General features: G+C 46.2%; 1 protein-coding gene across 1 annotated transcript in view; it reads left to right on the top strand.

Annotated features, from left to right (window-relative positions):
• The window catches only part of ERICH6B (glutamate rich 6B), a 60,364-nt gene that overhangs the window by 37,894 nt on the left and 3,760 nt on the right, over nt 1-18,710 (top strand). Inside the window, exons 10-14 of the mRNA XM_090031714.1 lie at nt 2,727-2,791; nt 3,176-3,309; nt 8,506-8,594; nt 9,309-9,461; nt 17,481-17,709. Coding sequence (XP_089887840.1) covers nt 2,727-2,791; nt 3,176-3,309; nt 8,506-8,594; nt 9,309-9,461; nt 17,481-17,709 — 670 coding nt within the window. The remainder of the gene's footprint in view (nt 1-2,726; nt 2,792-3,175; nt 3,310-8,505; nt 8,595-9,308; nt 9,462-17,480; nt 17,710-18,710) is intronic.

The following is an 18,710-nucleotide window of genomic DNA, read 5'->3' as shown; positions in this document are numbered from 1 at the left end:
ATATTCTGGAATCATCTCTGAGAGCACAGAGGCAGAAAGGGATCTTGGAGTCATTATTGAATCCAAGATGAACATGGGCCGACAATGCGGGGTCACGGTTGGCAGGGTTAACCGGACCTTGTTATGCATCCACAGGTATAGAGCAAGGAGGTGATCCTCCCCCTCTATGCGACGCTGGTCAGGCCACAGCTGGAGTGCTGCATCCAGTTCTGTGCGCCCCACTTCAGGAGGGATGTGGACAACATTGAAAGGGTCCAGAGGAGGGCCACTCGCATGATCCGGGGACAACAGGGCAGACCCTACAATGAGAGACTGCGGGACCTGAACCTGTTCAGCCTTCACAAGAGAAGCCTGAGGGGGGACCTGGTGACCATCTATAAACTCATTAGGGGGGGACAAGAAGGGTTTGGGAGAGACACTGTTTCCCCTAGCGCCCCCTGGCATAACAAAGAATAATGGACACAAATTATTGCAGAGTAGGTTTCAGTTAGACATCCGTAAGAACTACTTCACAGTTAGGGCGGCTCGGAGCTGGAACCAACTTCCAAGGGAAGTGGTGCTGGCTCCTACCCTGGGGGTCTTTAAGAGGAGGCTTGATGGCTACCTGGCTGGGATCATTTGAGCCCAGTTTTTCTCCTGCCCAGGCTGGTGGTCGGACTTGAAAATCTACAAGGTCCCTTTCGACCCTACTTCTATGATTCTATGATTCTATTTCCCCATCCACTACCACACACCTTTTATTTTTATCTAGACATTCAATAAGCTTGCCTCTCCCCTTTTCATGGCAAGTATATACATTGTTGATGCACAACCAAACACTTACTACTCTTCTATTTTCCAGGCCTACACTTTGTCCCATCAAGTCTTCATGACCTGGTGATGACAGCTATAATTGTATACTAATACTTCTTGTTTGTCTTTTTCAGTCCTTGGATGCCTGTTATTTGTGTATAGGCATCTCAAATATTCAGCAGGTTGCACTGTTCAGTTTATTCTCAATCTTGTCTCATTTACAGTGCTGTTTCATTTTCCCATTCCCTTTTGCCTCCTTGCCTTCCTCCATCTGTGCTGGCAGTTCTCTGAGATGGAATCATGGGGTCAGAGGAGAGATCTAGCCCAACCCCCTGCATACATGCAGGATTTACTGTTACCTTGTAGATGAGTTGCTAGAGACTAGACAGCTCTCAAGCCTGAGTCAGGCTGGCCATTACTCTCTTCCAAAGATTGTGACCAAGCCCCACCAATCATTTGTAAATGAGATATGGAAGACAAAGGTTGAAAACCTGCAAACACCCATCACTCAAGCTTTCCATTAGCTACCATGAAGTACTTATCATACAGATTCATGAAAAGCATTTATCTGGAGTCATCTTCAAGGGTGACCCATATAACATATCTTCTCTTCACTAGACATTAACTAACTAATGCAGGAGTCGGCAATGCTTTTAGGCAGAGTGCCAAAAACACTGCCAACCTCAACTTGTAAGAAGTTGGCATGTCAGGGGTGGACGGTGGGGGAGCTACAAGGGCCCCAATCCTTGTTGTGGTAGCACAACACTGTCCCCTTCCCCACCGTCGACCCTGAAGTGTATGTGCCAAGCAAAATGCCTTTGCATGCCAGGCTTTGGCACCTGTGCTGGGGGTTGCCTACCCATGAACTGCTTTTCTTTCCAAAGGATCTCAAATTTCTCTACAAAGTGATGTTCAGACTTTTCTAAGGAACTGCTTCTTCCAGCACCTACTGAAACATACCTTGCCCTGACATGCCAGACAACTTAATAGATCACCATTCAACTGCCAGATAACTTAATAGATCACCATTCAACAGCCCTACTTGAGGCCCAGCCCAACCAGCAGCATTCAGGCAAAGTACTGCATTCACACGGAGCATTCTTCTGACCTCAGTGAAAATCTACTTGGGAGCTGCAGTCATCTGCAAACATTACAACTGTGTAGAAACCTAGCATAGGGCTTATAGGCCACATAGGTCTCCTTTCAGACCTTGTAACAGGGTTCAGGAGGAGGTGCTTGTTTGTTGTGAGGCAGCGGCCATCTCTGTGTTCTGTGCTTGTACACAGCACAGACCAGTGGGACTCCAGGCCATAAGCAGGTCCTTTAAGTGTTTCCATAGTAGAATAATATGGGCAGGGCATAGTTCCTGTGCTGACTCTCTGTACAGACTGTCAGGGTGAAATTCAGTTTAGGACAGGAATATGTTGTATTTGGTTGAAACAACACGGGAGACTTTAAGTAGGAAGAATGTAGCTACTTAAATTGCACAAGGGTAAGCAATCTAAGGCATATGCAGACAAATTGGTTACCATGAAATGAAAAGGGGTAGGGATTTACCATGCATCAGCTGTTCTGCAATAACTGCCTCTGTGTGTGTGTGTGTGTGTGTGTGTATGTGTCCTCTTACCCCTCAACAGGTGAATCTGGAATCCTAGTCTCCTCATTCCCTAAGCAGTGAGATGCTGCAGGTTAGCTTTCTTGTATCAGAGAACAAAATTGTGCCTACAGGAACCTACTGTGAAGCACCATTTATATAGTAAAGCCCTGTATCATTTTACTTGATAGTAACTATTTCATCTGCATATGCCCATAGCCATGCTAGGAGAATGTTATGATGTAACATTACGTGTTCTCCTAAAGTTGTTCAGATGGCATCACAAGCAAAAGTACAAACCTTTTATTCCGTTTTTAATTAAAACTTGTTTTGTCCTTAGGTTGCGAGACAGAGGTTTTGAGATATACAGAGAAATATTTCAGCGGTATATGAAGTTTGCTGCCTGTATGTACTGTTACCATGGTATCATTTTAGCCATTGTATTTTGATATAGAAAATTGGGACGGAAAAGATAGATAAAGTCAAATCTGGTTTGGATAAATTGTACTGTACAAAATGTTTTTCTAGCATATTGTCCAGCCCAATTTAACTAGCTGAAACAATGAGGCATTTGCTCTTCTCCCACTTGCAGAAACCATCCCAAAATCTCACAAATCTTGCTGTTGGGAAATTTTCCAGATCTTTAGCTATTTTTTCTCATTATTGGTTTATCTTCAAACAGAGTAGAAAGGCTCTATGGCATTGATGGTATTAAGGGGGAGATTCTGGCTTTAAGCAATAAGAGTTGCTCTGAAGTTCCTAACCAACACTATTCTAAAATTGTTTCAGGGACCAAAATCTCATTTGCATTAGTGGACCAAAAAGACATAAGCACTGTTGGTGGCAAACATAGTCGAAAGCAGTCTAGAGCTCCAGAAGACATGCTAGAGCTGGACACTGAGATCAGAGCAGAACACTTAAAGGTGTGTGATAATGATCGATGCAACTGCTGATCAGACTATGTATGTAGGTAAGCTGATGTACACAGGATGCATTCTGGGTATGTGCAGAATCTGCTTATGTATATGAAACCCTTGCAGATCCAGTCAGATGCAATTAGATGACAATTAACATCTACCTATAAGACCTTGAATAAGCAAAATATGTAAGTATATGTCAGCGGGCACATTAAGTCAATGCTTAAATACTGCTGAACAGGAAGAAACCTAAGCATATGCTTAAGTACTTTGGTGAATTAAAGGATTTGAGAACTGGTCCATCTGTATGGAATCCCTATGGTTTCAGTAGCCATAGAAAAGAAGGTCATCTTAAGTGGGTCTTTTTGCAGGACCAGGTTTAATTGCATAATCCAGCCATCTGCATCCCAAATGCTTCTCTGCCCAATGTAATAGCTGCAGATAGGTAAGGAGCCTGAATGCCCCCAAGATTTTGTGCATTCAGCAGCATTTTTTAGAACAGCTGCGAGTAATGCAGTAAAACAGATGACAGAAAATCTCGTTGGGACTCGGAAAAATGTGGCTGACACACAAAAGTATTTACTCTAACTACAAAGGGACAATGCCAGACTTCTCTGTTTTAGAGATACTCTGGCTCTGAGAGCTAGCACAGCCATTCCACCCCCTCAATTTCTGACTTGAAGTAAACATCTATGGCACATTGTCTATTCAGAGACTTGTCCCATGGCTAGGCACATAAGATGAGAGTGCAGCAAGAGTGATGTCTGTGTTGTCAGAGGAGTGCTCCCATGAGGCACAATACACACACCCTGTGCATACTACACCCCACAAGGATGTGATGTAGCTGCCCATGCTACCAGCTTCTCTTTCAGAATAAACCTTAAGACCAAAAGCTTTGTTGTGTCTGTTTTAAGGTGTAGTACAGATGGAGCAGGTGGCCCATGCTTCACTGTGGCACTCCCTGCCATGGTCCTTTGATAATGTAGACATGTCCCCAAGTGTCTGTGGATCCTCCTGGATCCCTATAATTAACACAGGGTCCCTTCCTACAGCCAAAATCTAACCCCCCAAAAGATGGATTCTGAAATAAAAGATCCCTGGAGGATGCAGGCTATTCCAGGAACTTCTCAGACACCTTGTGTTATCATCATTCAATTTGTATTCTGCCTTGTATCTAGAAGCCCCAACAGAAAACAGGGCTGCATTGTTCTGGGTGCTGTACAAAGGCCCAGCACTGGTCCAGCTCCAAAGCCCCTACGGTCAAAGTAGAATAACAAAGGAAGCACCAACCTCAGATAGGGAACTCAGCCACAAAGGAAGACCAATACAGGTACTCCTCACTTAACAGTGTCCCAGTTAACATTGTTTCGTTATTACATCGCTGATCTATCAGAGAACATATTCATTTAAAGTCACACAAGATTCAGTTATAACGTTGTTTTAGCCACCACCTGATAGTAGGTAACTACTGTGACTCAATTGGATTCGCTTAACATCATTTTGCAAACTAAGGACCAAGTTAGGGAACTTCTGGAAGGGCTGGATGTGTGCAGATCAGCAGGTCCATATGCTCTCCACCCCAGGGTGCTGAGGGAATTGGCAGAGGTCATCGCGGGGCTCCTGGCACGGCTGGACGAGCACTCATGGTGCTCTGGCCAGGTGCCAGAAGGCTGGAAGAAGGCCAATGTGGTCCCCATCTTCAAAAAAGGGAGGAGGGAGGACCCAGGCAACTATAGACCCATTAGTCTTACTTCGGTCCTGGGGAAGCTCTTTGAAAAAATTATCCAGGAGCACATCTGGGGGGGACCAGCAAGGGGGAGGTTGCTCAAGGACAACCAGCATGGGTTCATTAAGGGCAGGTCCTGTCAGACCAACCTGATAGCCTTCTATGATCAGGTCACAAAATCACTGGATGCAGGTGTCGCAGTAGATGTAGTCTTTCTGGACTTCAGGAAGGCCTTTGACACTGTCTCCCACCCAGTCTCATTAAAAAGCTAGGTGACTGTGGCATTGATGCCTACACAGTCAGATGGGTCACAAATTGGCTAGGGGGCCACACCCAGAGAGTGTGGTGGATGGGTCATATTTGACCTGGAGGAATGTGGGCAGTGGAGTCCCCCAGGGCTCAGTCCTTGGGCCCGCACTATTCAATTTCTTTATTAGAGACTTGGACGAGGGGGTGAAAAGCACCCTGTTCAAATTCGCTGACGACACCAAGATTTAGGGCAAGGTGGGCACATGAGAAGGGAGGGGCAGGATACAGCTGGACCTGGGCAGGTTACAGGGGTGGGAAAATGTGAATAAGATGGGATTCAATCCCATCTGACAAGTGCAGGGTTCTGTACTTGGGCAGAAAGAACCAGCAGCATACCTTTAGGCTGGGGAACTCCCTTCTTGAAAGTCCACCTCTGTGCAACACTGGTCAGGCCACAGTTGGAGTTACTGTGTCCAGTTCTGGGCGACCCACTTCAGGAGAGATGAGGCTAGCATCAAGAGGGTCCAGAGGAGGGCCACCTGCATGATCAGGGGGCAGCAGGGCAGGCCCTATGAGGAGAGGCTAAGGGACTTGAACCTGTTCAGCCTCCACAAGAGAAGGCTGAGGGGGGATCTAGTGGCTGTTTACAAACTAGTCAGGGGGGACCGGCAGGCATTGGGGGAGTCCCTGTTCCCCCGAGCACCTCCCAGAGTAACAAGGAACAATGGCCACAAGTTGATTGAGCATAGGTTCAGGTTAGGCATCAGGAGGCGCTACTTCACAGTCAGGACAGCTAGGATCTGGAAGCAACTTCCAAGGGAAGTGGTGCTAGCTCCTACCTTAGGGGTCTTTAAAAGGAGGCTTCATAACTACCTACCTGGGGTCATTTGAGCCTAACCTTAGTAGGGGTTATAAAAGCCCTGTATTCATTCCTGCCCAAGGTAGGGGGCTGGAGTAGATGATCTGCTCAGCTCCCCTCCAACCCTACTTCTATGAATCTGCTTAAAGTTGCATTTTTTCAAAAACATAACTATGACATTAAGCAAGGAGTAGCTGTATTGGAAAGAGAAAAGCAGGTTAGTCTGACTGAAGGCAAATAGGGCTTTGCAATAAGCCATGTGCTTCAGGAGCGGGCATGTCTGAGAAATAGGTAACCAGCTCATTTGTACCAGAATGTGCCTCTGGACTCAGCTCCAACTGTTTTCATGGAACTTGCATAACTGTTATTCACATGTATTTGTTGGCCGGGACCCAAGGATTAGTTGTAGAGTTGACAGTAGTATATATATAGGGAGACTGAGGCTTCTTTACCCTCTGCTTCACCCCACACTCCTGCTCCTCCACTCAATCCCCGAATTGATCCCCCATCTCCTATATCAGTGTTTCTCAACCCATGGGTCGCCACCCAAAAGTGGATCACAAGAAGATTTCAGAGGGTCACGAGCCACAGGTTGAGAAACGCTGATCCGAGGAAAGTGCCAAAACTGCGGCAGGGCAGAGTGGCAGCTGTGACCAGGCTGCCACAAACCTCCTCTCCTCCTCCCTCCAACCCGTGCCAGGGGCTGGACTTGCTTCACTGCTGCCTGCATGAGTTGGAGCTGCTGCAGCCACTGCACTCCAGCCTGAGCAGGACGGGGGCATCTGGAGTCCCTCCGGCAGGGCTGCGGGTGCAGAGAGCTGCAGGTCAGGAGTGAGGGGCACTGGCAGGGCTGGGGGGACAGGGGCTGTGAGTCGGAAGTGAGGGGCACCAGCAGAGCTGTGGATCGAGAGTGAGGGACACCAGCATGGCCCCAGGGGGGCCAGGGACCTTGGGTCCCACCAGCATGGCCCACCAGCAGGGCCAGGGGGTGTGGGTCAGGACAGGACATGAACCTTTACAAATGGGTCCTGGTAAGAAAAAGGTTGAGAACCACTGTCCTACATTACCTGGCTACATCACGTCTTTATGCTGAGTAGTCCCTTTGCTCTCCAAGTAGTGTCAGTCCTATTGTAGTCTCAGTCTCCACTAGGATTCTGCAACGGTTAAAATCCTGTTTGGCAAGGTACTGAATGGTCCTGTCTGGTGTTGATAACCCCACCCCAAAGGGATTCCCATAAGACACATTGTTCAACAGCTTTGTGAACAATCATGTCAGACTCTGGGCCCTTGTATTGAACTCCCTCCTGCTTCTCAAAGCAGGAAGCATTACAGTAAGCATAACTTTACAAGGGAATTACCTCTAATTTACCACACAATCAGTGCTGTGTGTTTGTTTGCTTTAGGATCAAGGAATGCATTATATTGCTTCTCACCCTGAAATATATGGATTACAAATCCTGTCTGGCTCTTGGCCTCATAAAAAAAAAGAAAAAGAAAAATGAAAGGGACTGCTTTTCCCTCCCCTTCCCTCAAAGCTAGGAAATCATTTGAGCTGTTCTGCAGAGGCAAAATCTACATCCTCAGGTTATAAATTGGTGCTACTGCGATGGCCAGAGGCAGTCACTTCATGCACAAGGAATGCATAAGCCTAGAGGCTACCAAGATGAAGCTCTTCTAATCTCTTTGACAGAGAAATGTGAGGATGGCTCATTTTTGCATTAGAGAGTAAGCTCTTGCTTTAATAATGTTCAGATGCTAGAAGTAAACTTCCCCCCACGCTGCAAATAAAGCAAAGTGTTCTGCATTTTTTTTATGTGAAGCAAATAGCAATGCTATTCATTTCTTCTTGGAAGAATTTGAAACCAACCCCCTTGTACAGCTTGGAGCTAACCTGTTAGTAAAGAAATGTTTATATTTTCTTTGTAATCATCTGTCAGTACACTGCCGGATAAATTACTTAGATGTCTGATGGAAAGAAAGCCTCTTGGCAAACTCTATCACTGGGGAAAAGCCAGTAATGTAAATTAAAGAGAACTGAGCTTTGTCCATGAACCATGTAAAACATAGAATGTGAAGATGGTGTTTTCTCTGTCATGTCAGAAACTTATTTAAAGACAAAACAAAGAAATAGGGTAAAACGTAAGTCTTTCTATTAGTGGATCAGGTGATTTTGGTCCCAAATTAGGGCTCAGAAAGTATTGGAGGAGTCATTCTTTGCAAATCAAAACATCCTTGTCACACTGTCACCAATTCTTAGTGGGGCGCTAGCACTGCACACAGCCACTGACACACTAGATGTGTGCTGACATTGAATCTCCCACCTCATCCCCTGTCATGCACCTTTTCTATGTTTGTTTCATTCCTACAGAATTGTCATGCCAGGGAGCCTGTAAGAAGATATTATCCTGATGGGCAGATATTCTCTCTTCTTTTTCCAGATGGGACAGGACAGGTTTAGTATCCAGTAAAATATGTGTTGCACAGTGCGACAAACTTAGCAACAAACCACTTTAGCAACCCACCCAGAGAATTTTTGGGTGGGAATTTTCTCTTGTGCTAACAGGTAAATCACACCTCAATTTTTTTTTATAATATAATTCGTGTTCCAGATCAAATTAGCCAAATCAATGCAAAATCATATCAATTGAGCCCAACTCACACCTTGGGACTTCAGATACTCCCAAATCCATTGGCAGGCATCCTACGTGTAGACCCAAACCCAAAGGTCTTGGGGTTCGGATGCCCCCAGATACTACAGGCAAGCATCCTCCATCCCAGACTCTTTAATCCGGGACTTCAGATCCTTCCTACACTCGATCTCAGCCCACAAGAGGCCGAGAATACCTTCATTAGAACTGTGTTGACCTACATGGCCCTGGGGAGGCCAGGGACCTTGGGTTGTGCGCCAGCAGAGCCAGGGGGTGTGGGTCAGGACAGGACATGAACCTTTACAAATGGGCCCCAGAAGGAAAAAGTTTGAGAACCACTGCCCTACATTACCCAGATACATCACATCTTTATGCTGAGTAGCCCCAACAGCTAAGGGGTCTGGCCGCTGGTAAGTGGTATGTGGCAGAAATCTACCCTCCTGCCTCCAGGTTTTTTGTGAAGTGTTTTTTTTGTGGAAAGTGTACTTTCAATATGCTGTTTGTTCCTTAACTGTTCCCTCAGTTATCCATCTGGTAACATCGCCATCCTGATCACGGATGTCAACAGAGTTCTGTTTACATATGTCATTCTCGAGGATAACTCTTACACAGGGATCCGAGCGTTCTTCACCCCTCATGGCTATGCAACATGCTACCGTCAGAATAGGCTCTTCTGGTAAGCATGAGTGCTGTGAGAAGGTTTTCTTGACAGCAACCCTATAAAGAGTGGTTTATACAGAGTCAGGAAGCCTGGGGGTCATAGGCAGTGATTTGCCTTGTGAGATTGCAGAACTAGCAGCTAGGAATGCTGAGTGGGCAGGACTGTGAGGAGCAAGCGAAGAGCTGGCACACACATAGCAGCCTGCAGTGGTGCCAGATCTAAAGGAGGAGCTGAGGCATGTGCTAGATATCCAGCGAGGCCATGAGAGGGACTGCCAAGGAGCTGGAACCTGCTTGTGCACTGCTGCCACCTCTTCACCCTCGCCCCCCAACTCTACCCAGCCTGGCTCCAGCATAGCTCTGCTCTGGCTACAAGCTGCACTCATGCAGGAGCCTTGGGGAGGGGAGAGGGCAGAAGGTGGGGAGCAAAGAGAACTGGCAGCAACTCGGGCACCGCTTCCAGCTGCCCAACCTCAGCATCTCTGTGGGCCAGAAAGATCCAGTGGCTCCACTGGCCATGCCATACGCTGCCAACCTCTGGTGTTACCCACGTAGCTAGGTACCGCCATATGTGCAACAGAAGTACAGAATCTGGAGATTAGAGGGACTCACGTGTGGTGAGGCACCATGAACTGAGGCAGGGGCCATTCAGCTTAAGACTCGATGATCTCCCGAGGTCCCTTCCAGCCCTAATGTCTAATGTCTATGAAATGTAGTATCCCATGCTGTTGTTGATGGTGCATGTGACACAGCTTTCTTCAAGAAGCTGGTGGCTGCTACCCACCCCAAATCATGCACGTTAATTGCAGACTTTGGTCTCAAGTCTGCAATTTTATAATTTAAGTCTGAAATTTAATAAATTGAGTTTTAAGCAGAATTATACTCCCAGCCACTTGCTATTCCCCTTCCTTAAATTGGATTAAACCTAGTAATGTCAATTCTTCTGTTTTTGCCTCCCACTTCAATTTGACTTGAGATCTTAGTGTGTGCCTCTGAAGGGAAATTACAAGGGCCAGTATCCTTGTAGCTTGATGGCACCCTTGCTTTTAGTTTGTTTCTCATTTCCGGTGAATGCTTTAGACCATAAAGAATTGCGCAGGTGACCAATTTGATCCCTAGTCTAAATCCTAATATCTAATGATATGTGGTTTCCTGTAGGGGTCACAGCTTTTAAGCCCTCAAATTCTAATTTCCACCCCCAAGAAAGTTTACCTCCTAAAAGCTGGGGAATGGAGAAGATCAATACAGCACGTAAATATCAGTTTTTCACTTTAATCTCTTAAACTGGAAAGCAGGTATGTGCTGATTTGAATTTTACAAGTCCTGCCTGTGTTGAAACTAATTAATGGACACAGTAAACATCTAACTGGCTATTACAAATCACTGTAAATAGCCTTTGTAATAACACTTCCATAAAGACTACTGCAATCACAGTATTTGCCTCCAGACACATTGCTCTTTCATCCATCACTAAGAAGTAAGGTTTTTACAACATGCACCCACAGTAATTCCTAGCAGCAGTAAAATACCACTGACCCCATCAGCCTGACCCTGTATTTTCTACCCCCTCCCCATCTTGCTTTCTTTCCATAACTCTCTGCTGCCCTCTTGTCTGCGTTCTCTCTAAGAACACAGTGCTCTTTTTATTTTCAGACACATTCCCTCCATTTATTTCCCTTATTTTATTTACATTTATTTTTCCTGAGACTTTTTCTGGCCTAAGCTTGTAGAACACATTGCCTCATTTTTAATATTCTTGGCAATTGAGTCGTATCGCACCACCTACACTTGTTCACATTCAGATAGCAGTTGGACCACAACAGCAGTCATGGATCAGCAAGAAAAATATCCCCAGTGCAGCAGTAAATCCCAGAGAGACTTAAGCATCATAGTCACAATCCCATGTTTGCCACAAGACTGAGTTTATGGAAATGCGCGGCCTCTGTGTAAGCTTAGAACTTAAGCCTACTTAACCATGTTTCATAAGCTGCAGTCAGGCCTTACAGTTCTCTTGGCTCCTCTCCCTACGTCTGTCCTTGTGTTAAACCACAACTGTTCCACACTCCCTTAAGCACTAGCACACGCTTGACATGGAGGAAGCATCAAGGGCAAAATCCCGAGCTGATGTAAAGGGCACAGCTGCTTTGAAATCAATTAAGCTATGTTAACTTACAGCCTCTGAAAAGCTGCCCCCTGGTTTATAGTCAGAGTGCAACAGAGCAGCTCTGCACCCTGAGCACCAGAGGTGCCTGGGGCAGCACCAGTTGCCTCACTGCCCATGACAGCAGCACAGCCAACTATCAGCTGCAGCAGCAGCTAATTTTGCACCCCCAGCCCCCAAAGGAGACACCCCAGGTTGCCCCCACTTCACTTACACTACTGTTTATAGCGGAACTGCTGTGCAGGGATCATCCTTCCTCACAGCATTTCACTGTGGAAATAAATTAGAGCTGCATCTCATTACTAGATAGTAAAAAAACCAACAGGCTTAATTAAAAAAGAACACTGTCATGCCATCTATTGGTAACCTAGACCAGTTCAAGCTGTCTTCGATTTGTGGCACCAAACGTCCTAACGGTAGTGTTATTGCCATCTTCATTTCTGGGTGCTAACCAGCTCCCCAGCCTCTGCAGTTCTTGTCATATTTGTACAGCAGCCATGATGAGAATCAATTTCTTTACCCCTAAATAGGAAAATTTCAAACTGACACATGGATGAATGATAAAAACTGACCTGAATTCCCTGGGTTGGAAGCTGATTTCAGGACCTGACGCCAGCTACCCTGCTGGTTGCTGTACCACGGTTATTGATTTTATTTGTATGGTGCTGAATTTGCACTGATTCTCCCCTGCCACCACTTCATTCATCTCTCTGTCATTATTTTGCAAATCATTTCCCTGATCTGTGCACACATATAACTGGGATATGCATTCTTAATTGAAATGTCACAAGGAAACATATACAGTTCTTTGATAAATTTCTCAAGGTCTACAGAAGAAATGGCTGTAGATGCCTACCACAAATCCAGGTGCTGCTTTCAGTAGCCTGACTTTGGTATTTATTCAGGCCAGATACAGTGTTTCCACTGACTGCAATGGTTCAGGTTCAGGTCCATGGCGTGTAGGTAGCACAGGGGAAGACTAGTTACAGCAGTGTAACTTTTCACAGAATACAACCCTATGGATAGCAAAGGAGAGTTTTAACCAGCGTAACTGATAGCAGGGTTCAGTCCACACAATCAAAACTGAGTGGGAAAGATGAACAGTGATACATTAAAATGAGGAGAACATAGTCCCCAATTCACATGAATTTCTCCTTGTCCAACCTGCTAGATAACACCGTTAGCTCCCCAGAGCATAATTCTGTAGATTTTTAATCTTGGAGCCAGGGGGAGAAAGCAAACAGACCATCGGATTTGCATTGTAATAAAAATGTGTGTCAAGCTGCAAATTATAGACAGCATCAAAGGCTACTCAAGGGAAGGGAAACAGATCAACTTCCTATTTTTTCCAGTATGAAGGGAAATAGTAAGAGGTAGCATGACACTGTTGAGAAGAGAGGCTAGTTTACACACAGTAAACTGTGTGTAACTGTGTCCTCACATATGCCTTCAAACTAGTCTTGTACCACTGGGCCAAACCAGAATACATAGATGCAAGCAGCCCTCTCCTTAAATAAGTTTATCAGCTTATATCCATGTAGCAGTGTGCTGAAAGACCCCCTCTTAGCTCCACACATGCTAGCACCGGCCCTAGGAGCAACAGAGCCGAATTACTTGTTCTCAGCAGGGTACACTAGCTCGCACACATTGCCCTCGTGTGGTTGTGCAGTTGGTGCTGGTGTTAGTATAAGTGCATGCAGAGCTCAGGTATCTCTGTTCATTGCTGCCTTGTGCCATATACATGTGCCCTCAGAGCTCAGGCTGACAGACATTAGTCCCAGTGCAGAGTCCTAGCCGCTACTGAAATCTCACCTACACTCCCAAACAAGAGCGAAGCGGAAGCTAAGTCATGTGCACAGAGGTGTAATGGGGCAGCTGGGTGCCCAGGACAGTGGTGGCACAGAGGGACAGCATTGATTTCTGGCTGTGGGTGACACCAGGGCAGTTGCATTGCTATAGCGACAACTGCTAATTTTCTGGCCCCCTCTCTTTGACCCAGGTGAGCACCGGGGGCTGCTGCCCAGGCCACCTCTGCTTAGTTATGCTACTAGACAGTTACGCTACTGTGCTGGCTTTTCTGTACCGGGATGAATTCCATCCCCAGCATGTATAACAAAACCACAAACCAGGCTCCTGGCCATTTATTTTCCAGCATGTCTCTTCAGGGACACAGCATCACATCTCTCTGTGTTAGTGAGAATTAACAAATTGAAGTGGCATGAAATCAGTGGAGATGCCTGGATCAGAAAGTAAAAAAAGAGTGAAGTTCCACTCACACAGGTGGGTTTTTTTCCATGGTTAGGCAGCAGCTGAGTGAGGATTTTAGATTAAGCCACTTAGAGTAGAAATGTGGCACAGATTCCAGGTTCCTTCTATTCATGTGGCCTAACTCCTAGGCACCCCCTGCTTAATACAGTTCTCCTGGGTGCCTGGACTGGAGACATGTCAGAAAGAGACCCACTGAGGCCAGGTGAGCAGCGCGCTGCCTACACTAGCCCAGAAATGCAGGAGAAAGGAAGGGTGGTAGCCTAAAACTGGACACAGTACTCCAGATATGAACCTCCTACTGCCTCAGCACGTGCTTGAAACACTACTGAGTTGTTATATAACAAGGTGGGCACCTCCTCTACCTGTGGCCGTGTTTTTAAAAAGGTACTGGCTGTATCTGAATTTTATAGGCAGCTCCATGCTGTCAGCAAGTGTTACACATGCTCTAGCTCAGGAGCGGGTAATTATTTCAGGTGGAGGGCCACTTACCGAGTTCTGGCAAGCTGTCGAGGGCTGCATGGGTAGTCCCATCGCTTGACAGGTGCCCCATCCCCTGTTCACCATCTTGTGACCAGAAGTCCCACCCCCTAACTGATGACCTTTGCCACCAGAAGTCCCTCCCCTTCCCCCGGAAGTACTCCTTTCAGCAAGGGGTTTTGCCATCTCAGAACCAGAAAAATACCAAATTATATTCTAAAAAGCAAACAGCTACAGCATTCATTAATTTGATTTTAAAATATATTTTTGTCCTGATTTCCATGCGTTTGTGTAGTGTCCATAAAAGTGTAGTCTAAGAGGCGTGTGGGTGTATGTATACGGTAAGGTGTGTCTACAGGACTCATCCTATGAACACACATACACACACACTATCCCTGCCTGCTCACACACACACACACACACACACACACACACTGCCCCTGCCTGCGTGCATGCACGTGCATACACACACACACACACACACATCAGCATGGCCCAATGCTCCCCATCCGGCTATGCAGCCAGGAGCCATGTGGTGCCAGAGCAGGGCGGGGGCAGGAAAAAAGTGAAATGGCTGGGGGTGGAGCAGGGCTGGGCTGCTCAGTCCTGCTGAGGGCTCCCCCTGGGTCCTACTGCCCCTGGCTTCAGCTTTGACAGGCAGCCAGGAGCAAATAAATATTAATTTACTAATTTTTTTAGCGGCCCCACGGACCGGATAGAATGGCTTGGCAGGCCAGATCCAGTCTGTGGACTGTATTTTGCCCACCCTTGCTCTAGTTCCTTAGGAGTGTAAAGGCTTTGTTGTATGTTTCACTTAGGATGTGTTAACTGCACTTAGAGCACTTATACATGAGACAGACCTGTACTCCACAAGATTAATAGAGCCTGCTGAAAGTGCGTGGCTAATTACCACGCTCCAGCAGCCTCCACATCACACATAGTCTGCATCCCCATGTTTCAAAATGATGGCGGGGGTGCTTTAACTAAAGCTTGTCGAATGAGCTTTAGTTAAAGCACCTCTTCTGCCATTTTGAGGTGTGGGACACTGAATACACACGATGCTGCTGGCGCTTTAATTAGCACAGCTCTCAGAGTCTCTCTAATTAAAATGCCTCTCCCCACCCTCCTTCACCCTGGAGCATGTGTATAGACGCTCTTAGAGCCCATGTGTTCAAGCAGGAAAACTCATGCTAAGTGCTATCATGTGGTAGTCAAGTTAGGACTTTTTGGGCACAGAACATTTCCAGATCATATTAAGTAATACATGTTATGCTATCTTGGGACTGTTCCACAGAGATAATACAGTGGTCCTCACCAGCCCCATGCACGGTCAGGGCTGGGACCAACAAGTTTGCCAGTGTCAGGGCTGGACCCAGGTCTCAACTCCCTGCACCAAAGTCAGTTCTAGACCCCAATGCCAGGACTGGGACTGACAAACAGCTGATCTAAATAAAATATAGCCTAGGCGTATCATGCAACAAGGACTTTACGCAGAGCAGCCCCTAGTTTATGAGTCTGGGCTGAGGCAGCAGCTGGCCATCAAGGGTGTAGACAAAACTGCAGCTTCCAGCTGTAACTCAGAACAATTTTTGTAAAGCGTTCCGAGTTACACTGTTACCCCGAACCAAACAGAAGTTCACTGCTGGTTCCAGGGGGAGGGGAATCTAGCTGTGGGCTGGTATCCTGCAGCCAGGTTCCCATAGCAACAGCCAGGATCTCTGCCAGTGCTCGCTGTTTTCAGAATAGGAGGGCAGGAAAGGTAGAGAAAGGAACCAGTTCTTCAGGCTCCACAGCTGGTGCTGAAGGGTGGGGTGGGCCCCCCTCTACCTCAGAGTGGGGGAGCTGCAATACATCCATACCCACACTTGGTGGGGGGGTTGAAAACCCCCCGGACTGAACTCCCTCTGCTTTGTCTCTCTGAACTACCTCTCCCCCTCCCATTCTGAAATCAGTGACAGACTGGGAGCTCAGCAGACACAAGTTACAAAAGACCTACATTTTGTAACATCTTTATCTGATACCTCATGCAATGTGGGGTCAGATTTTCACCCACCTGACCAGTTTTGAAGCTGTTTGCAGCCATGCATTTGTGTTTGGTCACAGCTATAAACTGCTTTTTATGACCAGATCAAGGGAATATTGTCACTTCTGTCTGTACCCCAAATGTCTCAGGCTAGGGCAGTGCTGAGCATGTGTGCAAGCAGAAATGGAGGTGCCTGCTGTGCTTAGGCAGGCATTCTTTGGATCTCAGTTTTGGATCCAAAATCTTTTCTGACCCCTCATAGTAACAAAACAGGTGAAACTAAACAGCAATGATGCACCAGCATGAACTCTCACCAAAAAAATACAAAGGACAGGGACACACATGAGGCAGTAGAAGCACATTTTTCATAGAACAACCACTCCCCATCTGACCTCACTATCCTCATACTCAAGGGAAATCTACCAAACACATTTAGAAGGCAAGCTTGGGAACAAAAATTCATAAAAAGGCTGGACACCAGGAATCAAGGACTGAACATCAATATTGATTTTATAACACACTACAATCTGTCTGATTTCTGAAATTCTTCCCACACACTACAGGTGATAATGGTCCTCCTCCCTTTTGATAGGTCTTGAGCCTAGTAGTAGTCAAGGTGCTTTTCTTCTGCTAATTATTTTGTTGCTACCCCTGGGAATTTCGCCCCTCTCCAATTTCACAACTCTACCTACTGTTCTTAACAATTTCTGTGCTTGCCTTCCCGTTCAGACCTGCGGCAGATTGCTTTGTCTAAATGCATCCTGATTATACAGTTTACCTAATAAAATGTATCACTCCCAAAAACCCTTGCCTCTAGCATAATCCCTGGACCATCATGGCTACAGCATCACTCTTAACACTAGCGTTAGCATCTAAGTCCTTCTTTTTGGGTATTTTCCCTTGACACGTGGGAGGATACTTTTATGTAGAACATGCCCAATTCCAAGCCTTGTAACACTACAAAACATCAGGAGAAATGCCTCTGCTGGTCTGGCAGTTATGGAAGTGTCAGAGGAAGATGTCTAATCTGGGGCCTCATTATTATTTATATTCTTCAAGAGGTGCCTTTTGAGAGGTACATGCTTTAACTCAGGCTTTTGCTCTAGGATGATTCTGGATTTCTGCTTTGGTTCCTACTTTGATAAGAAGGGAGTAAAACAGAAGCACTGGCACTGGCATGACTTCAGCCACCATGTTCATGCTCCTCCTTTCCAGCCCATCTCCATGAAACTCAATGTTTATATCAGCATTAAAGTTGTGGCTCAGGACCAGATTTATCTCTCATTTGCTAAAGACTCCAACAGCATCCATTTTAACATGGGGGCCAGGCTAAAGGTAAGTTCCCACAACCACGCAGGTATCAGTGATCCAGATCTGTCTCTTATTTACCACTTCACAGAACTAATTTCCAAAGAAAAATGGTTTGACTGAGACGAGATGTCTTCTTGGAGTCCTACGAGTACCCTAAAAGAAAAAATCTCTTCTGAGTACTTATTGCTTTATTTCGTGTTTGCAATTGCTGTTGTGTAGAGCTGTCAGAAGTGTTCAGATGGAAGATGCTGTTGCATGTAAAACGAACCACTCTCTGGGGATTCCCTGTTTGACCATTTCCAATTTACAGGAAAAGCTTTAATGTGGTTATAAGTAAGCAAGGAAGTACGGGCACTACAATGTTGTACTGTCACAAAGACATTGTGCATTTCACAATGTTTTGCAATGGGACTGTAGACCAGATAAAAAGGAGGATTCAGGTGCCTAAAACAGGACTTAGGCAAACTTTTGGCACCTGACTCCAAAACTGCAGTCCCCAAACCCCTGCTTAACTGCAGGCTAACCTTGGAGGTCTCTCAGCTGACCAGGCACCTCCCTTGATCTAAGAGTCCTCAAAGCACCCACAGGTCTGTCTTCTGTTCGTGCCCAGAATTGTCCTGGTTCAAGCAGCTGGACAACACAGTGCCCAAGGCCCCTGACAGATGTGAAGAAAAAACCCCCCAAAACCTAGCACTTTACCAGAAGAAGCATGTTAGTTTGACCTGGCTCCCCAGCATCTGATTCAATTACCTATTACATAAACGTGCCAAAAAGCCCCCCTGAAGTGAGCAATCTATACAGACATTGGGTGAGCCGGGGCAGACTAATGCAATTCCTCTTCTGGTTATGTGTTGAGTCCAGAGTGGGAGTGCACCAATCTTAAAGCACTGTTTTTTTTCCACATCTATAAGCAGCCTGGGTGGCTTGCTCTGAGCCTGCCTTACACACCACCTGCATTGGCTTCAGCACAAAATAGGGCAGCCATGGCTAATCTCTTTTAAGAGTGCCACTGTAATGATGGTGGT

This window comes from Crocodylus siamensis, chromosome 1 (assembly GCF_052110815.1).
Source record: "Crocodylus siamensis isolate JL-2025a chromosome 1, ASM5211081v1, whole genome shotgun sequence".
NCBI classification, from domain to species: domain Eukaryota; kingdom Metazoa; phylum Chordata; order Crocodylia; family Crocodylidae; genus Crocodylus; species Crocodylus siamensis.
This window is presented reverse-complemented; position numbering and strand designations above follow the sequence as displayed.